Source organism: Gallinula chloropus, assembly GCF_964237585.1.
Source record: "Gallinula chloropus genome assembly, chromosome: 2".
NCBI classification, from domain to species: domain Eukaryota; kingdom Metazoa; phylum Chordata; class Aves; order Gruiformes; family Rallidae; genus Gallinula; species Gallinula chloropus.
Genome location: NC_140086.1, coordinates 161947841 through 161975704, shown reverse-complemented (window position 1 = coordinate 161975704; position 27864 = coordinate 161947841). Strand labels below are relative to the sequence as shown.

Sequence of the window (27864 nt, the reverse complement as noted above, 5' to 3'; positions counted from 1 at the left end):
GATTTGTTTCATTTACCCTCCTGAATTTGAGGTGGTTTTGATGGAAGCAAGCCAGGCCTTGAGGCATATGCCAGCCTTTTGTTTTCTTGCTGGGATTCCAGGTGCTGGTGAGCAAGTCCTATAGGATTAATATTACGTCATCAAGCAGCATCATGGGCTTCCAGGAAGACATGGCCTGTCACAGAGGTGCAGTGAAGTCACCATTGCCTTGAACATCATTCATCATCATGCTGAGTGGACAGACTCAGTGCTGATTCTGCAGCAGCATGTCCTGCTGTCATGTACCAGCTGAGTGGTGCCTCTCCCAATACCACTGTGGCATCTCTTTCATCTTCACTCCCACTTGGGTCAGGCAGGGTTTTCCCAGCAGTGCTGCTAAGTTGTTTCCAGTTCTTCCCAGACACCTTTGATAGTAACTGAGCAACAACAAATATTTCACACTACAAATACTACAGTTTTGGGGGGTTGTTTTGGTTGTGTTTCTACAAGAAGATCTGTCATCCACTTGAGTTGTAGAAGGTGGGTCTCCTGAGACCAAGAGTGGTGGTCTGTGAGGATTTATGAAGAAGGTTTATCCATCTGTGGCTGGGTGTTTGAGCCCTTTCATGATTGTGAGTTCTGATCAGTGGCAGTTTTGGGTTCTTCTGTGGTGTTGAATACATTGGATAGACATTGTGGGTGTGTTCTTAACATACCTGGGTGCTGAGATAGCTGAGTGGAAGTGGAAGGACCAGTTGTTTTGTTGTGACTGTTGCAGATGTATATCCATGAGCTTGTGTTTTGCTATGTTCTAGATTTTGCTTGGTGTCTGTTGTTCTGTGGGAAGCTGCTTTTGAGAATGAGGTGGGGAATGGAAAGCTTTTTACATGATCTCTTTCCAGAAAAAAAGGGTTTATGGAGGATTCATAAAAGTTACCAGAAGTTTCACATGGTTATGTTTTTAGCAGGTTCCCCCCCACCCAAAAATATGAATGTCTGCATGGGAACATGTAGACTGATCTAATTATAAAGCACCTTCCCTGTCCAGAACAGTGCAGCACATATTAAATATCATGGGCTTTAATGCAATAGTCAGCTGAAGCTTGTGCTCTTGTAAACCATGTGCTGGAACATGGTGAGAATGTTATAAGAATTATAGAATGGTTTGGGTTGGAAGAGACCTTAAAATCTGTCCACTTCTAAGCCCCTGTTATGGGCAGGGACACTCTCCACCAGCCCAGGGTGCCCAAAGCCCCATCCAACCTATCCTTGAACCCTGCCAGGGATCCAGGGGGATCTGAAGCTCTTCTGTGCAGCCAGTTCCAGTGCCTCACCACCCTCATAAGGGGAGGCAGTGCTGTTAGGGAGTGGGCAATAATATTGCTAGCCCTCCTCAGAAAGGGTGAGCCTTTCTGAAGGAATTATTTGGATGGTTAGGGATGGTTTCCAAGTATTTTAACTTATCCATACATATTCCCAGCTCTATCTTGGGTGCACACCTGAAAGGTTACAGTGGAAGTACTGGAAGCTGGCTTTGTGTGGGATTATTGATAAGTGTTTGTAACAGGAGCTTTAATACACTGCTAAGGGTTCTTGCAACCTTTTTCCTCTCTTCTTCTAGTTTCTCCTTCTGGCTTTGGGAACGTTGCTGCTCTGGAAGAGAATCATAACAGCGAGCTGATGAACGAGGACATACGTATCCATAGCTGGCCTGGTTCTTACTACTTGGACACCAGCAAACAATGGGTCTCTGGCAGACTTGTGCTGACTCCTGTTGCAATCAGATTTACAGCTGACAAGACAGGGGAGCTTTTGGTCAACTTCCATCTTTCTAGTATCAGTGAGATCAAGAAGGAATCTTCAAATTTAATCTTCAGCTCCCTTACCATCTTAGAGAAGAACACCAAGCACTGGTTCAGTTCTCTACAACCCAACAGAAATGTGGTATACAACATCCTTGAGCACTTCTGGAGGGAGCAGTTGCTCTCAAGCCAAGGTGCAGGAGCAGAAGCAGCAGCTTTGCAGTCAACCAAAGGGAAGGAACTGACTGGGTTATTGACTGGATCACAGAAGCAACTGGAGGACACAGCAAAAGTGCTGCATTACCAAGGAGAGCAGTTTGATAACATCATGAGAGGACTCAACAAGATCGAAGGGGATATGGATGTAGCAGACAGGTATGGTACTGTAGCATCCTCTGAGCTAAGCAGTGGTTGTGGGATTGTGTTCTTCATGCCTGAAACTTAAGGGGCATATCCACAGGGTTCTTTAGGAAACTAAACTGTTGGCATTCAGTAAAAGTTTGTGTCTCTGGTGGTTTTTTGTGGATCTAGTTCTTGTTATAAGGTGTCTCTGTATTTCTGCCCTCCCTTCTATGTGCCATTTTTTCACCCTGGTGAAGTAGTTTGTGGATCTATAGCTGCCCTTCAAATAATATTTCAAACCATTAGGAGTTTTAGCCACAGCTGGCAGAAGTGTCCATTAATGACCTTTATGTTTTGAGAGCATAGGCAACTAATTAGGGGAAAGAGATGCAAATTAAAGTCCCCACTGAAGGACAAGATATGGAATTTGCATTTTTATGTATAAATGAAAAATACTCAAAATTGGCTTTGGCTAATTTTGCTAGTCCTGGACCAGTCTGTTTTGCTTTTCCACACCAAACACAACCACAGTTCTGCTTTTCTGATTCTTTTAGAAGGAAATCTTGAATATGGCAGGTGAGCTGCTGGCTTGGAGACAGTTTCCTAGAGTTATCAGGAGACATCTGCCAGTTAATCTTTAGTTCAGGTAGATTCTGCTCCTTTGTGTATGAAGTCAGCTCTTGGAGTGGCCTTTTGCACACCAAGTGTGTGTAGTAGAGGGCTTTATACTTGCCCTTTCCTTCAAGAGAACTTACTTCCCAGCTACACACAGCAGCAAGGAATGGTCTGTGGTGCACATGTAGTCAGGGGAATGACTGTAGAAACAGTGCTGTAAAACACCACTGCTTTTAACTGTGCATGGAATACTGCCTGCCTTTAGGTCTAGGGGGAATAAATAAGTTTTCAGGAAAAAAATGAGCAGTGTTGAGCAACACTTGACCACTGAGTTCTGTCTGTGGAGTGTGGTGATGCTAAAACCAGAGAGACAATACTAGGCTATTAGTGGTGATCTCAATCAGGCTCATAATCCAGTGTGTTCATAAAAATTAGCCACTAAGTGATGCCTTCAGACAACTGAAATAGGAGATTTGGAGCAGGACTAGTAAATGGTGTCTTAATCAGACTTTACTATTTAATGATTAGCATTCAAGGTGAATTATTCTCTGGTATTTTGTATGCTGCAGGTTGGATTTGGTAGCAGTCCAAAATAGTAAGGTTAAGAGTAGTATCAGAGTGTCTGAAGATACCTGTGAGTGCCTCTGTAGAAGCTCTGACACCTGCATGAAGAAACAAACACAATAAAGGTCAGACTAGTTGTTCTTGGAAGAAGCATCTGGGTTTTTTAGGTGGATATCATGGCTAAAAGAAAGTGTTGATTTCCCAATGATTCTGTTGATGTCCTCCATCCCCTTTAATGAAGAGCCAAGCCAACTGAAAAGCTTCAGCAGTAGCAATAAACAATGAGGAGAAAAAATAAATACCTGCTCATTGTTTTTGGAAGAGAGTTTTGTTTTGGGGTAAGATGCACTGGGAAGTATTATTTATCCTCCTGAATCTGAAGAGCTAGATGCTTTGATTTAAAAATGGGAAAATAAGGAAAGCATTGACCAAACATTAGCAGAGATTCTGTTTGATATACAGTATGAAGAGTCTGGCCAGATTGCTCACAGGCCAGGTTGCAGCCCAGAATCCATTAGCCAAACTGTATTTTAATTGCACTGTGTGTTTTGGGGAGTTCTAACAGGTTTTTTCACATGGTTTGTGCATGTCTTGTCTCAGAAAGCTGCTTCCCCCTGCTCAAAGATTTCTCTTAAGAGGTCTTCATGTCCCTAACAAGTGTAGAAAATGGTGAAGACTGATTGAAGTCCATTAAGAAACCAAATGAGGTTCAATAAAAGCAAGTGTAGTCTAGCACCTGGGAAGGAATAACTGCTGGAATCAGTACAGGCTGGGGGGGAGCTGCTGGAGAAGAGCCTCTGTGGAGAAGGACCTGGGGGTGTTGGTGGGTGACAGGGTGGCCATGAGCCAGCAGTGTGCCCTGGGGGCTGAGAGAGCCAATTGGATCCTGGGGGCATCAGGAGGAGTGTGGCCAGCAGGTCACAGGAGGGGATCTTCCCCCTCTGCTCTGCCCTGCTCAGGCCCCAGCTGGAGTGTTGTGTCCAGTGCTGGGCTCCCTGGGATCAACCAGCCAGGGATCTCCTGGAGAGAGTCCAGAGGAGGGACAGAGATGCTGAAGGGCCTGGAGCATCTCCCCTGGGAGGAAAGGCTGAGGGAGCTGGGGCTGTTCAGCCTGGAGAGAAGAAGCCTGAGAGGGGATCTGATCACTGGTTCTCAAGAGCTGAAGGGTGGGACCCAGGGGGCCATGGGCAGCCTCTGCTCAGTGTCTGTGGGGACAGGACAAGGGGCGATGGGCTCAAGTTGGAGCCCAGGGAGTTCCCCCCGATGTGGGGAAGAACTTCTTGCTGGTGAGGGTGAGGGAGCCCTGGGACAGGCTGCCCAGGGGGTGTGGAGTCTCCTTCTCTGGAGAGATTCCACACCCATCTGGACACCGACCTGTGTGCCCTGTCCTAGGGACCCTGCTTTGGCAGGGGGGTTGGACCTGATGATCTCTCAAGGTCCCTTCCAACCCCTGTGATTCTGATTCCTTGTTACATATTAATTAATTCAGACAAGTAACATAGATAAATATGCTAATGTCTATTAAGGCTCTTTGACTCTATTTCTCTCGAAACTTGAGAAGTAACTACATGGCTAATATCATGCAGGACTCTTGCATGTGCAGCAGAGCTTGGTCAGAAAGAAACATTGGTTAACAAACCTCTGCCTCTGCTAGTTCAAGGTTGTATGGGTGACACCAGTTTTATAGGGGTGGCTTTCATAAAAAGAACCAGGTGCCTTTATCTGCTTTCATATGTTTAAAATGTTACCTTTATCTTGCCTGCATGTGTGGGCTTTTTTTTTTGGATTATTAATTCTGTTCTTGTGTGTGCCTGGGTATAGACAGCTGCTTTCAGTGGAACCATGTGCAGATAAGCAGAGCTGGAGTCTGACGTAGTAACAGATGTTCAAAAGACCAAAAATAAACAGAAAAAGGCACATTCACTGGGTCCTTTTTAATAGATCACTGTAAGAGGGTGAGGTACTCTGGTTGCAAAGTTTCAGTTGTATATAAGTACCAGTCGTAGAGTTTGTTGATACAGTGGGGTGACTCCTCCGTGGAAGGCTGGAGAAGTTGGCTGGAGCCTTTGTTAGGGGCCTGTGCAGCAGAAAAATCTTTGCCTGTAAATCAGACATTGCACAGCCAGGATGTCAGCCCCCAGGGAAAGAGGGGAGGAGATGAGGGAAAGGATAAAGTGATAAAAATTAAGGCTCAAAGCTCTGCAGAAGAAGTTACCACAGTGTGAACGGGGGTTTAGACTTGGCACGTTGCAGCTGCTTCTCAGCAAGTGAAGGCACATGATTTTCTCATGGTGAATGTGATAACCTACTGCAATATGGGTTCACTTTAAGACACACACATAAGCTGCTGTTGCCCAGAAGTACCTTGTTTTAACTCCTTCCCTACACCAAAAGGACAGGAAAACATGCTTTGTGTTCTTCAGAAATGACATCGGGTCACTTGGTTCTGTTCAGTTACCACAGGGAGGTTAGAGCATGGCTTTTAATTTGGAAGATGGTGTTGTGTGCTAGCAGAACCTAGGGCTTTTTTGGTTGTTCTCTATGCTGAACTTAGGTTGAACCTCATACCTTCAGAATTCAGCCCTAAATCTATGATGCTGTGCCATTTCAAATTCTGTTAGCGTAGAACTTTATAGCATCTCCTTTGGTCTGTCATCTTTTATCCTCCTTGTTTTAAAGGAGTGTCACAGCATTTTCAGAGGTCAGCAGAGAGCTCCAGACCCATTACTCATCTTGCCTGCTATCTACATAATTATCTGCTGTTCATGCTTTACTTGGGAGTAGATTCTTGGAACGATTCATTCTGCCCCTGATGTCCATGAATTCAGTGGTTGACTTCCAAACATGACTTTTTTTTCCCCCTGCTTTTCCTAGCAGAATAATTTCTTGAAGTAGGTCTGTTTTGAAGCTGGTGCAGAACTTTATGGTGCTCAATTAGAGCTTCCTCTTGCAGATTAGACTTTGTCTGCAGCCAAATTAAACAGGATTTTAACATTGCAAAGTCTTCTGTAGACACAGCCAGAGTCTCTCGTGGAAAATAAATCATTACAAAAAGCAATCAGTGCTGGGATACATGTTCTATCAGGCAGTACCTTTCTAGAGTAAACTTTAAAAGCAAATTAAATCAAGCTGGCTTTCCAACATAGCAGTGAAGCAGTAGTACTTTGTATTGGGATCTGATAAGGCTTTTATCTCTGGGATTTAAATTAGTAAATAGCCTTTTGTAGTATTGGTAACATGGCAGGGGTTGAGTAAATACTTTATCACATGTGGTGACATGTGTGGCACACTCCTAATCACTGGGTAGTCTTTTAAGTATTTATGGGGTGAGAGGGGGAACAATTCTGATCTGGGTTAAACTTCCTTAAGGGTTTCTTTTCCTTTGGTTTAAATTTAACCTCTTTCCTCCCATTAGTTAACTGAGAATCCATTTGTGCCCCCAGAGGTGGCTTTCTTGTGACTCAGTGACTGATGGGTGGGCTTGAGAAATCTCCATTTAAGACATCCTGATGAGGCTGGTGTGGTTTGTGGGATGCTTCCATCCACCTCAGTGCTGTTCCCCAGTGGGGATTGGGTAGGGTTGTTTGACCAGGGGATGCATCCCAGAGGGTTCAGTTGCCTCTTCCTATGGCTGCCTGCAACTGGGGACAAGCAGCTTCAGCTCAGATGCAGGGTGGGAACCAGAGGCTGCTGGTGGCTGAGGGAGGAGGTGCTGGTGTTTTGGGGTGGTTTTTTCTGGGAAGAAAGCTGGTGAGGCTTAGACCCAAAGAGATCCATGATCATGATCTCTTTCTTGGGAGAGGACCCCAGAAAAGGGAGATGGGCTCTGCTGACAGAAGATAAAAAAGAAGGATCATGTCCTACATATCACTGATTCTTCTTAACAATGTGTTACAGCTTTCTTGCCTGCAGCTGATAAACTTAGATGCTTCTATCTCTGCATCTTCTTGCTTAGGTATAAGGAGCTTGATTCCCTGTGTTAGTTCTGGCTATTCAGTGGTCTTACTTGGGAGCAGCTGCTTAATTAACTGGACTTTAATGAGTCCAGTTATCTTTAAGCTAAGACACAAGTTTGCCAGCAAGAAGACCTGTCTCCTTTAGGAGCTACACCAATGTTGATGGTGAGGTGGCTGCTGGATGCCAGCAGGCATCTCTGCTGGCTTTTCAGCTTTCACCTTGCACTCTTAGTGTTTTAACTGGCTTGGGGGACTGGTGGAATTTGGGACTGGGGGCAAAGCAAAAGCTGGCATTAGACTATGGGGCTGAGGTAGAAAAAGGCTGTGGTGGTGATGGCCAAGCATGGAAACGTGAGGTAAAAGGCAGTGTTTAGCTGAGGAACAGATGGGTGTAAATTACCCTGAATAAATCCACTTGGAATTTGGGTTTCTGACATGAGAATGGTGAGATTTTTGGGACCATTTTCCAATGTGTTAGCAAATGAAGAAAAGCTGGTGGATCCTGGTGGAGCTGTGAATAGGTTTGAGGAGCGAAACAGGACCTGGCTGGATTCAGTATGAAGAAATCTTTGTGGTAATTTGCTTTGAGCTGGTTGGGTAGCACAACCCTCCTACTGGTCTTCACCCTCCTAACACCCTCTTTTTCTCTTCTAGGTTGTTGACTGAGCTTGAATCTCCTTCTTGGTGGCCCTTTAGCACCAAGCTCTGGAAGGCACCACTGGAGAGCAAGGCAAAGGAAACCGCCCCAGTTCCCGAGTCGAAGAACCAGGAAGGAATCCTAATTAGAATCCCAGTTATTATCACCCACAGAACAGACTCCAATGTCAAGCCAGGAAAACTCACCCTCTTTGCTTCTGGCCTGGAGATCAGTGACTGCAATTCTCAGGTCATACACCGGTTTGAAGCAAAGGATGTGGATGATATCAGGGTTCACACTCCCTATGAAATCAGCGTCCGTCAGCGGTTTATTGGGAAGCCTGATACCTCTTACAGGCTCTTGTCAGCAAAGATGCCAGAAGCCATCCCCATCTTGGAGATGCAGTTTAGCAAGAAGATGCAGTTTTTAGAAGGTGCCCTAGGATTTGTTGGTGCAAGGAAGTCTCCTCAGGTTGATTTGGGAACCTCCATTTGGCAAGCAGGTATGTGACAGACAAAACAATCACCTGTAAGCAGTAACCAAAAGATTCCAAGTTGTTTTCAAACTCAGAAAGTTTGAAAAGGCAAATCCTCTCCCTGCTGCCCCAGTGGTGAGACTGTGATTATGATAAAATGCAAGAAGGAATGACTAGGGGACTTAAGGCCCTCTTGACAAGGGGGAGAAGGTAGAGATGACCAAGTGTGTGGCCCTGTTTTAATCTAGTCAGGTTTACTTTCTCCCAACAACCTTAGGAAAACCTGTGACTGTAGATGCTGAAGCTGAGCATCCCTTAGGACCCTGACAGCTGGAACATGCCAAACCCTCTTTAACATTGTGCTCTCAGCTGGTGTTGTCACTAACTCCACACTGCTTTGTGAAAGGATTAGCTTAATATGAGTTTCAGCTACTGGCTTGTGTTTTAACTGCAGTGTCATTATTTTTCCAGTGGTCACCAAATCAGTGTTGTGCCACTCTGTAGGGGAGGATCATTAGAAATCCATTCTTCTCTCCTGACTTCATGCTGCAGAGTCCTCTGTCACTGCTGTTTTTCCTTTGGTAGTTTGTAGCTGGAAGCATATTTATATTAAACTGGTCCTTCAGTTTCATTGCAGAAACTTTGAAAGACATTTCCAGTTCAGCAAGTCTTTAACTAACACGTGGGATAGAAATCATGTTAATTTTATCTTAAAAATCAGAATTTTGTTCTTTGAGAAGGTCAGGTGCTTGGATTTAGGAGATGTTAGGTCTCCAGATTAGATGAAGGTGTAGTTTAATCATTTTAAGAAAACAGCAGAGACTGAAACACCTTCACAACAGTAAGAATGACATTCCTTATTGCTATTGCTTCTGTTAATTCTGGGGAGGGTTAGCTATTTGGCTTTTGTAATCCAATCCTGGATTGGATACATGTAGATCTGTTGGAGAGGGTTCAGAGGAGGCCATTAAGATGCTCAGAGGGCTGGAGCAGCTCCCCTAGGGAGAGAGGCTGAGGGAGCTGGGCTGGGTCAGCCTGGAGAAGAGAAGGCTGTGGGGGGACCTCACTGCAGCCTCCCCATCCCTGAAGGGACCCCAGGAACAGGAGGGGAATCAGCTCTTGGGAAGGGCAGAGACTGGCAGGACAAGGGGGCTGGAGTGAAGCTGGAGGAGGGAAGGGGGAGAGGAGAGACTGGGGGGAAGTTCTGTGCAGAGAGAGTGGTGAGGGGCTGGAAGGGGCTGCCCAGAGAGGGGGTGGGTGCCCCGTCCCTGGGGGTGTTCAGGGCCAGGTTGGCTGGGGCCCTGGGCAACCTTCTGTAGCTCCAGGCCTGGAGGTTGGTGTCCCTGCCTGTGGCAGGGGATTGGAGCTCTGGGACCCTTGGGGTCTCTCCCAACCCAGACCAGTCTGGGATTCTGTGATAAATCTGGAGAATTTTTGGTTGAATCCTCTATTTGATTTTATTTTTTTCCTAATAGTGACAAAAGAGCAAATTGGTGAATAGATTTTTTGCCAGTGTATTAAAAACAAGTAGAAAAACAATACAAGAAAACAATAGATGAAGTGATTCCTGTGCCCCAAGTTAAAACAGGACTTCAGCAGGGAGTATAATGTCCTCTTGTTGATGAGTCCTCAAGGGCCATAGGCTTGGAAAAGCTTGTTAATTTTTGAAGGAAGTAAGTCTTGGGCATCTGGCACTAAAATGTCAGCACAACAACTTGGAGGAAAAACAACCTGCTGGTTTCTGAAGCACTGAGTTATTCCAGCAAATTGGTGTTCAGTTCCTGATGGTCTTAAGGCTGGTTACATAAAATAATTGGTTATCCAGCCCTACTGTGCTTAATTTCCCACTGCTCTGCTCTGTTTGCATCTGAGTCAGTGAGTCAAGGATATTGCTCTCCTACCCCCACCTGCATTTGCACTGTTTAATTTGGAAGTGGCAATAAAGAAAACTGGAGGTTATGGAAATCCTGACTTCTCCAGCTCCACCAAAACCCCTTGTTTGTTCCTTCCTTCCTTCCCCAGGCACCCTGGCTGTCTGTCTCTCTGTCACAAGGTGGCAGTCACGGACTGTGTTTTAACCTCTGGGGTTTTTCCATGGCTTCTCACAGGGTGGAAATACTGATTTTTTAACCTTTTTTTCTTCACAAGGGGGGAAAAAAACTCTGTTATGCATGCCTGCCTCTGTGTACACATAAAATCTATGTGTCTATTTTCAGATAGTGCATGTTGATTCAGAGACTTGCACCAGAGGTACATCTGTCTTGGTGAACTGGCTCCAAGCTTTCTTTGCCCTCAGTGCTGCAGCTCTGATGTGAACCTTTCCACAACTGTCATAATCTCATCTGGATCCTGTCTTGTTTATACTAGTCCTGCCTTAAAGTTGTGCATATGGCACTTTTATATAAGTAAATACAAAAAAAACCAAAACCCTCATCTTTTCCCAAGAGTTTTGGCTTCATTCCACCTAGAGGAGGAATTTGTGAAGAGTTTTAGAGACACCAGATTATCTGGAAGTATTTGTAGCTGCTTTGCATGTCTTTTCTGACTGTATTTCTAAAAACTTTTGGGGGGACCAAGCCAAATGGGTGTTTAAATGTGCAGGACAGAGTAGTGAGATGTATTTTGTAGCAGAGGATTCTTCTGTGCTGGATCAAGGCAGTACTTTACTAGCCAATACCATCCTCAATAATAATAGAATCCCAGACTGGGCTGAGTTGGAAGGGACCCCAAGGGTCCCAGAGCTCCAACCCCCTGCCACAGGCAGGGCCACCAACCTCCAGGCCTGGAGCTACACAAGGTTGCCCAGGGCCCCAGCCAACCTGGCCTGGGACACCCCCAGGGACGGGGCACCCACCCCCTCTCTGGGCAGCCCCTTCCAGCCCCTCACCACTCTCTCTGCACAGAACTTCCCCCCAGTCTCTCCTCTCCCCCTTCCCTCCTCCAGCTTCACTCCAGCCCCTTGTCCTGCCAGTCTCTGCCCTTCCCAAGAGCTGATTCCCCTCCTGTTCCTGGGGTCCCTTCAGGGACAGGGAGGCTGCAGTGAGGTCCCCCCCCAGCCTTCTCTTCTCCAGGCTGACCCAGCCCAGCTCCCTCAGCCTCTTTCCCTAGGGGAGCTGCTCCAGCCCTCTAATGCACCTTTGTCATATCCCCCTCCTGTTCTTGTCCTCATCGAGTTTAATGGAGTGAAACAGATAAATACCTTGTTCTTAATGAAATAATTACCATATGGTGACACTCAGCTGACAAGAAACACAAAGAATCTTGTCTGATTATTTACTGCTGTAGGAGAGTCTGTCATTCCCTCCCTACTTTGTCCTCTGAGGGAAACCACGACAGTAATTTCCCCTCAGCAGTGTTTTTTCAGTGCCTGGTTCTTAGCCCCTCTGAACACAAGGAGCATTTGCACAGGGTAACACTAGCACAGTGAATAACTCGCTTGTCTTAAATCTTGATGGAGCCTGAGTCCAGTGACTCTCAGGCTGATAACTGAATAATTCCAGGGATTAGGAGTTTGCAGTAATTACTTGAGAAGGATTTAGGGTTTGGTACTTTTTTATTTAGCTTTTGTCTCCCTTTTCATGGGGAAGTAATGTTATCCAAGGAGGTCGGGTGTACGCTGTCAAGTTGGCCAGCCAGCTGGGCACCAGCTCTTCAACCTGGCATCTGACATAGGATCACAGAGCTGTAGGGGTTGAAAGGGACCCCCAGAGCCCATCAGGTCCAACCCCCTGCCAGAGTAGGGTCCCTAAGACAGGGTGCACAGGTCGGGGTTCAGATGGGGCTGGAATCTCTCCAGAGAAGGAGACTCCACACCCCCTGGGCAGCCTGTCCCAGGGCTCCCTCACCCTCAACAAGAAGAAGTTCTTCCCCACATTGGGGGGAACTCTCTGGGCTCCAACTTGAGCCCATCGCCCTTTGTGCTGTCCCCACAGACACTGAGCAGAGGCTGCCCATGGCCCCCTGGGTCCCACCGTTCAGCTCTTGAGACCCATTGATCAGATCCCCTCTCAGGCTTCTTTTCTCCAGTCTGAACATGCTTTCTGCCCTGCTGTACCTAAGAGCTGCTGTTGTTGCTGTGTTGTGGCTCAGGCCCTGTGCTCACAGGTGCCAGAGGTAGCGTTGTAGCTTCCTTCTTGGTACCTCTTTAAGTGGAAGAGCTTGGGAGATGTTTGAAACGCCTCTAGGAGCCAAGATGGGGTGTCTCGGGTGTTTAGCACCCATCTGCATCAGAAATAACAACCTTCCCTTGCAGCAGGGCCCTGCTGGGTGGTATCAGATGCTGCAATAAGAGCTGGTGCTTTAAATAAAGGACAGGTGGCATGGTACACATGGGATTGCATCCACACTGCTGAGCTGGGGGTGGCTGTTAGCGTCAGTGTTGCCCTTCTGTGTCAGGGGTTTGCTGACTTGACTCTTGGGCTCTGTCCCTGATCCATCACTTTTCAACTCTTTAATTAAAAAGATTAAAGGGAGAAGAAGCAGCAGGTGGGGAATCCTCATTTATCTGATTGGGAGTGTGTTTCTGCTCCTTCATTCCCTCTTCAGATGAATCCCCACAGCCCAAAAGGAACCTGTTCTCCAAATGTTGCCTGTGATAAATCAACCTCTTAGCACCTTTAGGTTACACATTGTACAAGATACAGCTCAAATCCTGTCTAGAAGAACATAGTTTAGCAAGCAAGGTTGGATTAAGCTTCCCTGAGTGTGCATGTCACCTCCCAAACTGTTACAAGGCAAAGCAAAGGTCAACCAGTTTGATACTGGCATGCTAGTCCTCCCCGTTGGTACAGGAGATGGCAGTCTGACCATGGGAATTTCTCTTGCAGCCACAGGACTCCTGGGAGGAGTGGTACAGCCTGGCTCTCCACTGGGAGGCAGAGAAGGGATGGACAACGACCAGGTTCAGCTGCAGAAGCAGGAGAAGATCTCCCAGGAAGAAGCAAATGAGCTTAAACAGGTATAAACTGAGATAACTTTGGTAAGAGTTGTTTTCACTCCTTCTCCTTCCTTAATAACATGCATTTTCATCATCAGAAACACAGGCATTTCCTTAAAATACTCTTCTCCCTAAATTTAGATGGGCATATTTGGGAAATTAAACCTGTGATTAAAACAAATACACTCATAACTTTATTTTCAACCACTTTAAACAAACCAGGGATTATCAGACAAGTCTGTTAAGTGATAGGATTGTAACCCAAGGAAGATCCTTAACCATAACCTGTTTTTTCTGTAGATTAAACAGTTTAACAATTAAATAATTTCCAGTTTTTTCTTGTTTTCCCTATGCTATCTTACCCTTTTTAGTGAGGAGTAGCAGTTCTGTTTCAGAAACATCCACAAAGCTGAATGAAGTGTTTTATAATCACACAGAGACAACTTTGAAGTTAGGAAATAAATATGCAGGCCAGCAAATTAATAAAGGGGAAATAGGTTGGAGATTTTACTAGGAATAAAACCATTTATTCAAAGTAATCCAGCCTGATATTCTTTCTCTAAATGACTCTTTAAGGAATTTCTTGCATGGCTGATGTTTGGAACTGTTAGTGAAACTACCTCTTTGTAGGAAGAGGCTGGTCTGAAACAGTGAAGTCACTGGAAAAGCAAAGCAGTATGGTTTTAGAGGTTTTTCCATTCAAATAGATTGACTGCTGATCAGAAGATGTGGTTGAAGATTAAACTTCAGTCTTGATTTTTATTCTCCCCACTAGCATATTATTCTCTTCAATATTCCATCTGTAGCTCAGTGGTAGCATCATGTGAATTTTCTGCTGGTTCTGTTGCCTCGTGGCCAAACCTGCAGCTTTCTAGCCCCATTCTTCTGTTCTGTAGTTGAGAATTAGAATCCCAGAATCACCAGGTTGGAAAAGACCTTTGAGATCATCATGTCCAACTGTTCCTGTCCTGTGCTAAACCATCTCCCCAAGTACCTCATCTCCCCTCTGTTAAACACCCCCAGGGGTGGGGACTCAGCCCCCTCCCTGGGCAGCCTGTGCCACAGCCCCACAAGTCTGCCAGGGAAGAACTTTGCCCTCCCAGCTGAGCTGACCCTGCCCTGGGGCAGCTTGAGCCCATTGCCCCTCCTCCCAGCTCCTGGCCCCTGGCTGCAGAGACCATCGCCCACCTCTCTGCACCCTCCTGGCAGGGCAGGGCAGGGCAGGGCAGGGGGGAGAAGGGCTCCCCTCAGCCTCCTCTGCTCCAGGCTCAGCATCCCCAGCTCCCTCAGCTGCTCCTCAGAGGATTTGCCCTCCAGCCCCTTCCCCAGCCTGGTTGTCCTTCTCTGGACTCACTCCAGGACCTCCATGTCCTTCTTATGGTGAGGAGCCCAGAACTGGACCCAGCACTCCAGCTGCAACCTCCCCAGTGCCCAGTCCAGGGGCACAATCCCCTCCCCAGACCTACTGGCCACACTATTTTTGACACAAGCCAGGATGCCCTTGGCCTTCCTGGCCCCCTGGGCACACTGCTGGCTCATGTTCAGCCTGCAGTCACCCAACACCCCCAGATCCTTCTCTTCCTGACAGCTCTCCAGCCAGTCTCCCCCAGCCTGTAGCACTGCAGGGGGTTGTTCTGTCCCATGTGCAGCACTCTGCACTTGGCCTTGTTAAACTTCATCCCATTGCTCTCAGCCCATCGGTCCAGTCTGTTCAGATCCCTCTGAAGAGCCTCCCTACCCTCAGGTAGAGAATACAGCAACTTCCCTTAGCTTGAGTGCATCTCAAAGTCATAAGCACTGGCTTGTGACTTAAAATCAAATAGTTTTGCAAGAAAAATCTATTTATTACAATTAACCAAAGGCAGTTGGCTCAGTGAGAGTTAAACCTCTGCAGAAGTTTAATTTCAGATATTCTAAAAGTCTCTGCTGTGCTGGGTGTTGGACTAGAAACAGTGTTAAATGGCCAGTGCTATTTAAAACTAAACAAACCACTTTTAAGATTAATTAGAGCTCCAAAGACAATTCTGGTATTTATTTATACCACACCAAGCCAAGAATTTTGAAGCCAGTTAATGGTTTAGGGTGAGTTTGTGTGGTGGTGTGGGTGGGGAGAGGATCTGAATGACAAGCTGGCAGGTTTTGAATTGGCCTTATTTTTTCCCAATAATTACTGAGCACCTGTTCCCTGAGTGTCAGGCCTCTTTAAATCATCATTCCAGTCATTAATAATTTTAAGGTACATGCTGTCATTCATATAAAACTCCTACTCCTTTTCCTTACTAGAAATCACTGCATAAACACACAGTTTTTAGACCAAAACCTTGTTTCTGCAACCAAAATAGAACCAAGATCTTCTGACTGAAATATCTGAGTTGGGCTTTTTCAAAACTAAAATTAACTTAATCACCACTTAATCATTCTGCCTTCTTCCCATCTTTTAAAGCACTTATCTCCACAATCTATCACTTTATCAAACAATAAGCATTTTCTGAAGCAGTGTTGACCTTTTGGTGGATTTTAAAGGAGAGTGTTTCTCAATTGTAGTTGTCCAAATGTCAGCAATCTATTCTTCATGCATGCATGCAGTTTGTACAGCTGTTATGTATTCAGAAGAGTTAGTTTTTCCTTCCTTAAATGTCAGCTTTACAGCATTAAAATCCTGGTTTGTAGCCAGAATGAGAGAAGCTAAATACAGTAGGAAGGGTTGTTGGTCATGAACCTCTGTTGAAGACACTTTTTTTGCTTCTCCATGGCCAGTTCTTGACAGCTCAACATCAGTTTTTTGCTGGTGCTTGATGTTATCAAAGCAGTTGGCTGTGATGGGAGAAGCAGAGGATGGGGAGTTCAGTTCATCTTCCAACAAACCTTGTGAATTGGGAATGATGCCTCTCCTCATTTTATAGCTTGGTGTCTTTCCAGCTGCTCCCAGGAGTTGTCCAAGCTCTGCTTTTCCTCATTGCTCTAAAGTGTGCAAAGCAGAAGGAAATAGCTCAGGATCTTTTGGCTCTGTTAGGAGAAAATGTGGTGAGGTTTGGAGGGAAAGTGTAAAGACCACAGAATCACAGATTGGTTGGGTTAGTGAGGACCTTAGAGATCATCTTGTTCCAACACCCTGCCATGGGCAGGGACACCTTCACAGACTAGGTTGCCCAAAGCCCCATCTAACCTGGCCTTGGACTAGATGATCTTTGGAGGACCCTTCCAACTCCTAATGTTCTGTGATTCTGTGAATTCCAGTGATTCAGTGGCATCCAGAGCTTCTCTGGGCAGCCTGTTCCAGGGCCTTACCACCCTCACAGGGCAGACTTTTTACCCCTTCCTTGTCCTATCACTACACTCCCTGATAAAGAGTCCCTCTCCATCTTTCTTGTAGGGTGCCTTTAGGTACTGGAATGTGCTCTAAGCTCTTCCCCAGGCTTGAACAAGCACAGCTCTCTTATCCTGTCCTCACAGGAGAGGTGCTCCAGCCCTCTGATCATCTTTGTGGCCTCCTCTGGACTTGCTCCATGTCCTTCTGTGGACCCCAGAGCTGTAAGCAGTACTGCAGGGGAGTTTCCCCAGAGTAGAGGTGTAGAATCTCCTCTCTTGAACTGCTGGTCACACTGGTTTTGATGCAGCCCAAGATGTGGTTGGCTCTCTGTGCTGCAGCTGTGAATTACCAGGTTCTCTTGAGCTTTACATCAATCAACACACCCAAGTCCTTCTCCTCAGGGCTGCTCTCAATAAATAAGATGTGAAAGTGAAGGAAATTCTTACTGAGGGGAGGAATTCCTACCAGTAAATTGGATTTGAAAGGTGTAGAGGTTGGGGATGTATTCAGGGGCAGCATCATGGTATGTGGAAATAGCCTCAGATTTCTCCAGAGGAGGTTCAGATTGGGTATTAGGAAGAGTTTATTTACCAAAAGGCTTTTTAAGCATTGGAACAGGGAAGTGGTGGAGTCCCCATCCCTGGAGGTATTTAAAAGCCATGTAGTTGTGGTGCTTGGGGACATGGTTTAGTGGTGGACTTGGCAGTGCTGGGTTAATGGTTGGACTCAATGATCTTAAAGGTCTTTTCCAACCTGAACAATCCTGTGACTTCAAGCACCATACAGGGTCTTTTGGGTGTTGAACCCTTGGAAGTGTGGAGGTGAAGCTCTTGAAACTACATCTGAGCAAGACATTTAGTGCTGATCTAAGGTACATCCAGGCTTTTCCTAAGATCACATTGGCCACATTCCATCATGTCAGAGTTGGGAAGCAGGGGTAAGTCTATAAATAGAGAGCAGAGCAGGGAACCAGAGGCTTTATCTCATTTCCTGCTCTGTGCCCTAAAGCTTTCAGTTGTGAACTGGATTTTAGGGTGCTCCTTGCAGAGGTGCAGCCTGCTTGCTTTGTCCTTTTTGCTCCAAATGTGTCCTCTGAGTGAGCAGTGCAGTTTAACCCTGCAGCAAGGGCTTGTCTCTCACTGATGCAGTTGCTCCTTTGTGCTGGCTCAGTTCAGCTCCCACTTTGGGGAACGAGCAGAGGGATAATGATGCTTTTGTCATCACTCTTCTGTGAATGAATTAAATGTATTTGAGGCCCTTAGGTTGATAACTAAGCTTTTTTCTTTTTTTCCTGAGCAGTTTCCTCTCTTATTAGGGCCTTTTATTCTTTGATTATCTGTAGTGCAAGCCCTTGTTTTTAAGAAAGCAAACCCTAAATCCAAACCCTGCTCCATCTCCCTTGTTACTCGTGATCTGGGTAAGTCCAGCAGGAATTTTGCAAGTTGGAGAAGCAAGAGGAATTTTGTGATGAATAACAAAGTTGTCTCCCTTCCTTTCCCCTCAAAAACAAAGTACTGGTGGAGTAATTATCATTATTATCACATTCTGTGGTACCAACATGAGGGGTTTTGCAGCAGGAATTGTTGAATTGATACTGAATTTCCTCTATTAGAACTGGAAGCCCTGAGCAGTCTGCAGTTGTGATTGTGTGCCTGAGTAAAGGACCTCACCAGGACTTCATGAAGGGATGGCTATGTTAAAAACCACAGTTTGTGGCACTGAGAGCTGTGTTCTGTGGCTGTGCTGTAGAGATGGAGGAAGAAAAGCCTTCAGTGATCCTGCAGGCTCTGGTGGAGCTGCTGCCACCTGCTTCTCTGTGTCTGACATAGTGGCACTGGGATGGGAGGGGGGTTGATAATGTTACCTTCAGGGCTGTGGTCAAGGGGGTTGGAATTCACTGAACTTGAATTTATTTTGCCAAACCAGTGCTTTCTGGCACTGTTCTTGTCAAAGAACTGTTACCTCATGTTTACTGTCTGCCATGAAGACAGAGATAGCATTTAAACAAAGCTAATTCTGTACCATGGGGAGGGGAAACACATCCCAGCACATGTCTCTTGATGTTTACTTCCTCGATGTCTTCTTGCTTCTAGATGGCTCCATTTCAGCCCTGTACTACTTTCAGTCTCTCCAGTGTTTATTTACCCTTTTATGGTGCCCTTATTTCAGGAAATCATAGCCATTAAGTCAGAGAAAAAGTGTTTTCTTGAGGAATCTTTCATTCCAAGTGCCTAAATACCAAATTTCCTCATAGGGTTGGCTTGTTCCATGGGCCTAGAGTGATCAACAGCCAACTGATCTTAACAGACACGTGTAATGACCATGCCCAGGATTTATTTTTTGGAAGGCATAATGTGGGGGAGAGTCCTGTATTTGCTTGTGTGTAACTTAAGTATTTAATGGTATCCAAATAAAAGGTGGTAGTTTAAGCCCATGGAGCTGCCTGAGTGGGTTTTATTTTCCAGACAAGGCCAGGGGTAAGTTAGAGCTAAGCCACTCTTTGAGAAAGTAAACAAAATCAGACTTTTTTATCAGTCTGAGAAGAATTAGTGGGAGAAATAAGCCACTTAGTAAACTGTGACCCTTCCCTACTGTCTGGATAGGCACTGGCTCAAAAGAGCTGATGCTTTAAAAAGGAAGGGTCTTAAAGCAATACAAATCCATACAGTTTTGCTACATTGCATACATTTCTGCATACATTGGGGGTGCTGGTGGGTGACAGGGTGGCCATGAGCCAGCAGTGTGTCCTGGGGGCTGAGAGAGCCAATGGGATCCTGGGGGGCATCAGGAGGAGTGTGGGCAGCAGGTGACAGGAGGGGATCCTCCCCCTCTGCTCTGCCCTGCTCAGGCCCCACCTGGAGTGTTGTGTCCAGTTCTGGGCTCCCTGGGATAAAAGGGACAGGGATCTCCTGGAGAGAGTCCAGAGGAGGGACAGAGATGCTGAAGTGCCTGGAGCATCTCCCCTGTGAGGAAAGGCTGAGTGAGCCTGGGCTGTTCAGCCTGGAGAGAAGAAGACTAAGGGGGGACCTTGTTCATATTTATAAATATCTGCAGTATGGGATGCAGGGGGAATGGGCAGCCCCTTTTCAGTGTCTGTGGGGACAGGACAAGGGGCAATGGCTGCAAGTTGGAGCACAGGAAGTTCCACACCAACATGTGGAAGAACTTTTCCCCAGTGAGGGTGAGGGAGCCCTGGGACAGGCTGCCCAGGGGGTGTGGAGTCTCCTTCTCTGGAGAGATTCCAGACCCATCTGGACACCGACCTGTGCAATATGAGCTGGGGAGCTGCTGTGGCAGGGGGTTTGGACCTGATGATCTCTGGAGGTCCTTTCCAACCCCTACAATTCTATGATTCTGTGGCAAGTTGCATTTGTCTCCTGAGGCATTGACAGATGGCCTTCAGTAAATTGTGTTGCAGTGGTTGAAGATGTTTCTGCTCTCTCCTGTCTCCCTGCTCATTTCCAGGTACTGCAGGAGAGGACTTGGACAGGACTCTTAATATTTTTTTGGTGCAAGATCAGTCAATCCCTGCTGTGGATTTGAGTTTGTATGAATTGGAATATTTTAGGTGTTGCCCCTCTTTCTTTCCCTCCTTCAGTATGTTCAGCACAGAGGTGAAGCACCATATTCAATCACTTCCTGCACAGTGACACTGTCCATATCCCATTTTACTTGCTGGGCACCCAGTGTGTTGAGGTGGTAGAACATACTTCACAAGCTTCAGGTAAACTGCATTGTTCTGATGGCACCTCAGGCCCCAAAACAAACTTGGGGCTCCCTTGTAAGACCTTTAGGATACAATGTCAGTTTGCACAGTGCCTGCCACTTTGTGTTTAGATCTTCAGGTGATGAAGCAACAGGGTGAAGTACTGAGCAGGTTCATGGGCTTGGAGCCCTCTCCTGTCATCTCATGTGTGTCTGTTGTGGCTGTCTCCAGTTAAGCTGGTTGCTCAGCTCTCCCTGGAGCCAAAGCAGAGAGGAAAGTGCAGCATTTAATCTGTTCCTTAAGCAGGTACATAAAATAGAGCAGATTAATCATGACCTAAACCCCACCATGTTATCTTTGTCCCCATAATCTGTACAAGAACTTGAATGGACACCTCTTCCTCCAGCAAGGCCCAAGTCTGCTGTAGTTGAACACTTAACACAGGGCAGATTTGGAGAGCAGTGACATTTCCTTCCTTGCTGTGTGGGAATATTAAGTAACTTGCCTGAAGTGGCACAGAAAATCTGTGGCAGAGCCATGGGACTAAGTCAGAATTTCCAAATTCTAATCTGGTGGGCTAAAGCTGAAGCTGTCTCAATGTGAGATTGACCAGTGCCTGAAGAAAGGGGCCTGTAAAACACCTCTGTGATAGGCTCATACCTGTTGTTTGGCTTTGTGTAACAGATAGAGTTTCATGCTGAGTTTTCATGTCTTGGTTCACCATCCAAATTACATCCTGGCACAGAAGGTGCTGCTGCTCTGAGCAGCTGACAGAACTGGAGCAGTGATAACTAGACATCTTGCCATTGCTTTGCTTTGCAAAAATAGTGACCAGCTTTGGCTGCACTTCAGATTCCAGTATCTCTTTCCAGCAAGCTCTGTGGGCGGTGCTGGAAAAGCATCTCAAGCATTTCACAGAATCACAGGGGTTGGAAGGGACCCTGAGAGATCATCGGGTTCAACCCCCCTGCCAGAGCAGGGTCCCTAGGACAGGGCGCACAGGTCGGTGTCCAGATGGATCTGGAATATCTCCAGAGAAGGAGACTCCACACCCCCTGGGCAGCCTGTCCCAGGGCTCCCTCACCCTCACCAGCAAGAAGTTCTTCCCCACATTGGTGTGGAACTCCCTGTGCTCCAACTTGAGCCCATCGCCCCTTGTCCTGTCCCCACAGACACTGAGCAGAGGCTGCCCATGGCCCCCTGGGTCCCACCCTTCAGCTCTTGAGAACCAGTGATCAGATCCCCTCTCAGTCTTCTTCTCTCCAAGCTGAACAGCCCCAGCTCCCTCAGCCTTTCCTCCCAGGGGAGATGCTCCAGGCCCTTCAGCATCTCCACACCCTTGTCTGGACTCTCTCCAGGAGATCCCTGGCTGGTTGATCCTAGGGAGCCCAGCACTGGACACAACACTCCAGGTGGGGCCTGAGCAGGGCAGAGCAGAGGGGGAGGATCCCCTCCCGTGACCTGCTGGCTACATTCCTTTTACTCCACCCCCAGGATCCCATTGTCTCTCTCAGCCCCCAGGGCACACTGCTGGCTCATGGCCACCCTGTCACCCACCAGCACCCCCAGGTCCTTCTCCACAGAGCTCCTCTCCAATGGATTCAGTAGCACTGCTTGGCTTGAAGGGTTGAAGCAGCTGCCAGACAAAGGGTTAAGGGCTTTATGAGCAGCCTCCTTTCTCTCTCAAGAGAATTAAGAGATGAAAGTGAGCCGCTTGCCTTTTCTTTCTGGGTGTGAGTAACCACATCGTCGTCCCTGCCCGCTGGGTTTCCAGGCAGAGCCTAATTGGCAGGTGAACTGAGCAGAGCCCTGTAGCCAACTGACTTTCCATTTTCCTGCTTTTAGATTTTAAAAGATTTTCTGTTCTCAACAATTGTGTCTTTTTTTTTTTTCCTCTGTGTTTTAAATGTTAAGTGTTCCCTAATGAATGCAAAGCCTAGTGGAAGTGACCTGCTTTGAAATGAGAAATAAACTGTTTTTCATGGCAAACCTGGGCCTTCTTGGCACAATTTTGATTTACACCTAAATTGGGTGCCCTTGGAGAGGTGGGCAAGGGGGAAGTGTCCTTTCTTCTTCTGGGGGAGACTGGCTGGAGAGCTGTCAGGAAGAGAAGGACCTGGGGGTGTTGGGTGACTGCAGGATGAACATGAGCCAGCAGTGTGGCCAGGGGGCCAGGAAGGCCAAGGGCATCCTGGCTTGTGTCAAAAATAGTGTGGCCAGTAGGTCTGGGGAGGGGATGGTGCCCCTGGACTGGGCACTGGTGAGGCTGCAGCTGGAGTGCTGGGTCCAGTTCTGGGCTCTTTACCATAAGAAGGACATTGAGGTTCTTGTGTGTGGCCAGAGAAGGGCAACCAGGCTGGGGAAGGGGCTGGAGGGCAAATCCTCTGAGGAGCGGCTGAGGGAGCTGGGGGTGTTGAGCCTGGAGCAGAGGAGGCTGAGGGGAGCCCTTCTTCCCCCTGCCCTGCCCTGCCCTGCCCTGCCAGGAGGTGGCAGAGAGGTGGGCGATGGGCTCTGCAGCCAGGGGCCAGGAGCTGGGAGGAGGGGCAATGGGCTCAAGCTGCCCCAGGGCAGGGTCAGCTCAGCTGGGAGGGCAAAGTTCTTCCCTGGCAGAGTTGTGGGGCTGTGGCACAGGCTGCCCAGGGAGGGGCTGAGTCCCCAGCCCTGGGGGTGTTTAAAAAAAGGGTTGATGAGGTACTTAGGGAGATGGTTTAGCACAGGATGGGAATGGTTGGACTTGATGATCTCAAAGGTCTTTTCCAACCTGGTGATTCTGGGATTCCCTTCTGCATCCTGTTGTGCCAGCTTCTGCTTTGCTGAGTAGCTCTCTTGGAGGCCAGCATTGCTTGTCACCACACTTACCTCCTGTGCTCACCTTGGAGGATTCAGAGATGGAACTGGGTGTGGATGTGACTCAGGAAAGCTGAAGTTACCATGCAGCTACAGGCACTTGGGGAGAAACCTCCAGAAAGTGGGTGCCTTGCTGCAGCAGAAGGTGGAAGTGTGAAGGGCCAGAAGGAGCCATGGTCTAGAAAGGTTTAGCAACTCCTGCTGAGCTGGAGAACAAACTTTGGGGATGCTCTTGCATAAAACTTCAGTAAACTTGCTGAGAAACCATCAGAGTGGACCATCTTTATCTGTAAGTGATGAAGCAGGTGTCTTTCACTGCCACCCTTTAGGATGTACTGAGTGAGGTCACTTCTCTCTTCAATACATTTTTCATTCTTTATACTGGAGTTTGAGTGGAGGCTGAAGCCCTGTAATCTCCTCTCAGCTGAAGATTGAAACAGGCCCTTCTTCTGGTTGCTTGGAGTGGACCAGAAGACCTTCAGTGGTCTTTTCCACTCTTAATTATACCATGACTTATGAATGGTAGGACTCATTTCTTACAGCAGTGGCTGCTTAATGTACTTAAATGTATGTTCATAGGTATAAAATACATGCAAGAGCTCAAAGGGTGAGCCACCTCTGAACTTCCCTCTTCCAAACAGTAAAATTACTTCCTCAGGGGAGGCAAGACCTTATTTCAGACCCAGGTTCTGAATCACATATGTGAGAGAAGTGATTTTTCTTTCTGGTGTGTAGCCTACGCATGTCTCCCACCTCCAGTTTGGGGAATTCAACCTCACAGTGAAAGAACCTGACCTGTCTCATTCGGGATGGAAACAGAGGGGGTGTTAGCTTGTAGTTTTGAGAAGAACAGAAGAAGGTAGATTAAGTTTGATCCATGGTTAGCTTTGTGTTTTCACTTTGGCAGCCAAATTGCAAACCCAGTTATTCACACAGACTTATTTCTAGCTGCTTGTGATTTATGGAAAGAGCTGGGAGATATTTTATGAGATAAGTCTCACTACTGTGGCAGAGGTCCAGCTTTAGTCAAAGCATTTTGTCTGCAGAAAATTCCCCTGCTGTCCCAGCTAGATATGATATTTCTCAATGCTTTTCTCAAACCATTTTTTTCCCCCTCAAACCAGTGACTTGCAGAGCTACAGATGATGGGACCGCTGTGGAATTCAGCCCCACGTGTGTGGGGCTGCTGATGTTTCACAGCAGCTTTCTGGGAGATAATTAGATATATTCTGAAAGGAAAACAGGAGTTTGCCAGTTGCTATGAAAAAAAAAAATCAATTTAAACATGTATAGGGTAGAAATATTTTCTCCTATTTTACCTAAAGCCACAGATTAATTTTGTTAGGCTGCAGTTCTGGTATCTCCACCAGATGCTCATGTACCACAGCAGTTGATGATGTGGGGTAGTGCTGGGATAATATGTTTTCTTGGAGACTTTCATAGCAGTTGCTTGCATAAGGGGCTGTTGTTAAGCAGACATTGTGAGGATGTCCTCATGGACCCTTCTGTAGATGCCTGAGGACACAAAGCATTCAGGCCAGCAGAGATGACCTCTTTATCACAGAATCATAGGGGTTGGAAGGGACCTCAGGAGATCATTGGATCCAACCCCCTGCCAAAGCAGGGTCCCTAGGACAGGGGATGGAATCTCTCCAGAGAAGGAGACTCCACACCCCCTGGGCAGCCTGTCCCAGGGCTCCCTCACCCTCACCAGCAAGAAGTTCTTCCCCACATTGGGGGGAACTCCCTGGGCTCCAACTTGAGCCCATCACCCTTTGTCCTGTCCCCACAGACACTGAGCAGAGACTGCCCATGGCCCCCTGGGTCCCACCCTTCAGCTCTTGAGAACCAGTGATCAGATCCCCTCTCAGGCTTCTTCTCTCCAGGCTGAACAGCCCCGACTCACTCAGCCTTTCCTCCCAGGGGAGATGCTCCAGGCCCTTCAGCATCTCCACTCCTCTGGACTCTCTCCAGGAGATCCCTGGCTTTTCTATCCAGAACTAGACACAACACTCCAGGTGGGGCCTGACTAGGGCAGAGCAGAGGGGGAGAATCACCTCCTTTGACTCCTTTATGGTCTGAAGGAGCTGGGTTTCCAGTCAGTGTGATGTGGTGCTTCTAAATCTCCCCCTGGTACATCCCAGGGGAGGTGGCTGAGGCTTGCCTGTCAGGCAGGTGCTTTCAGTTCATGCAAGGAGGTTTATTAAGGAAGTAGCCACAAGAGGGAAGAAAAGGCAATGAAATAACTCATGTCTTGGAACTGCTGCTAAGAGGAGACAGCGTTACAGGCTGGGGAATGAAGGTGGATTCTTCCTGTGGTGTTTGGATCTCTGCACTTGGACTTGCTTGTGTGAACTGCTGAAAACAAAATGTGCTGTAAGTCAGTGCATGGGATTGCTATGGATATCTTCTGACCTTAAGAAGGCATCAGCATGACTTTGTCCTTTTACTTTAGAGGTTCCTGCCCTGGTTGGATCAGTATCTATAGGCTTTTTCAGACAACAGGCTTGGAGCAGTTCAGGGTGTTTGCTTACAGTCCCACATATGAGGAGCAGTTTGTGTTAACTGGTTGATATGTAGTACAATGCTTGCAGCCTGGAATAGAGCTCTTGCCAGCACATCTGTTGTTTCTCACCTCAGGTACAGTGTCAGCCCCTTGGCCACCTGATGTCTGCTTGTACCACACCACTCTCTAGTCCCTTGAAAATGATTTCTTTGGTTGCCCAAGTCTCACTTTTCCCTTCCTGCTCCATCCAGTGACATGTTTCTCTTTAGTGGGTTGTAGTAAATGTTTTCTGGTTTAGAAATATCACAGAATCACAAGGATGGAAAAGACCTTTAAGATCAAGTCCAACCATTCCCATCCTGTGCTAAACCATCTCCCAAAGTACCTCATCTACCCTTTTTTTTAAACACATCCAGGGAAGGTGACTCAGCCCCCTCCCTGGGAAGCCTGTGCCACAGCCCCACAACTCTTTCAGGGAAGAACTTTTCCCTCCCATCCAATCTAAACCTGCCCTGGTGCAGGTGGTGAGAAGGTCTCCCCTCAGCCTCCTCTTCTCTAGACTAAACATCCCCAGCTCCCTCAGCTGCTCCTCATATGATTTGCCCTTCAAATATCATATCTAGCTGGAACAGCAGGGGAATTTTATGCTGACCTGGTCCCTGCCTCACCTTGCTACACCTTCAGCTGTGCAATTCCCTTCTGGCTTTTCCACTGGCTGTGCATCACCTCTTGACATGTGCAGCCTCTCAGGACAAGCTGCTGCTCTAAGATGTTGACATACCAAGCAAAAAGCTGATGTTTACACTGAGGTTTTTTACTTCTAATTCAGCTCCCCCCCCCACTCCATATAACCCTAAAATTTCAGCTTTGACTTTTCTAGACTTTAGTTCATTGTCTAGTTCATCTCAGTGCAGCTCATTGAAGCAAGATCTGTGTCTTTTTACCAGAATCCTTCTGGCAGTCTCCAACAAATGATTTGGTCAATGAGCCAATGGGATCCTGGGGGGCATCAGGAGTGTGGGCAGCAGGTGACAGGAGGGGATCCTCCCCCTCTGCTCTGCACTGGTCAGGCCCCACCTGGAGTGTTGTGTCCAGGGCTGGGCTCCCTGGGATCAACCAGCCAGGGATCTCCTGGAGAGAGTCCAGAGGAGGGACAGAGATGCTGAAGGGCCTGGAGCATCTCCCCTGGGAGGAAAGGCTGAGGGAGCTGGGGCTGTTCAGCCTGGAGAGAAGACTAAGGGGGGACCTTATTAATGTTTATAAATATCTGAAGTATGGGATGCAGGGGGAATGGGCAGCCCCTTTTCAGTGTCTGTGGGGACAGGACAAGGGGCAATGGCTGCAAGTTGGAGCACAGGGAGTTCTGCACCAACATGTGGAAGAACTCCTTCCCAGTGAGGGTGAGGGAGCCCTGGGACAGGCTGCCCAGGGGGGTTGTGGAGTCTCCATCTCTGGAGAGATTCCAGCCCCATCTGGATGTCTGTCTGTGCAGTATGAACTGGGGAGCTCCTCTGGCAGGGGGTTGGACCCGATGAGCTCTGGGTGTCCCTTCCAACCCCTGTGATTCTGGGATAACACAATGAAACGACTTGATTACCACGGGTCTGTTCCATTTCTCAAAGAACCAGCTGAAAGCTCTCAGTCTTTTCTTCTGACAGATCCTAAAGAAACTGAAGGGCCTTGCCTTGGAGACAGAAGCTGAGCTGGAGAGGCAGGATGAAGCTCTTGATTCCATCACTACCTCCGTCGACCGCGCGACGCTGAACATTGACAAGCAGAACCGCAGGATAAAGAAGCTCACGTAGCGCCCACAGGAGCCACTGGGGATGGTACAGTGAGGAAGAGGAGGGTTGGGGAGCTGTGTTCTTCAAGCCTGTTCCTTTAACAAGACACTTTGATTGCATGGGAGGCGTTGGCAATGTTGTCTGGAGTACCCCGTGCTGCTGTTGAATTCCTGAGGGGTTTGAAACTGTTTCCAGCCTTTGGATGATGTTTGAAGGCTGCTTTGGGGTTAAAAAGGCCAAGATTTTTTTTAATTGCAGGGAAACAGTGATAGTAGATTTACTACAGAAAATCTGTAAATAGGAAGGGTTGTGAGATATAACCTGAATCAACTTTTATGTGCTTGGTTTTATGTTGCTGCTTTTGAAAGTTTGAGGGGTTTGTTTTTTTACTACAATGAAGAAGTG

At 47.2% G+C, this 27864-nt stretch overlaps 1 protein-coding gene across 1 annotated transcript; it reads left to right on the top strand.

Moving 5' to 3' along the window:
- Window positions 1-1644: 1644 nt before the first annotated feature.
- Window positions 1645-27864, top strand: SNAP47 (synaptosome associated protein 47). The gene is made up of 4 exons (XM_084260232.1): window positions 1645-2156; window positions 7913-8397; window positions 13197-13327; window positions 27334-27864. Exons 1-4 carry the CDS (start codon window positions 1660-1662, stop codon window positions 27478-27480), a joined length of 1260 nt encoding a protein of 419 aa, XP_084116358.1. The 5' UTR covers window positions 1645-1659; the 3' UTR covers window positions 27481-27864.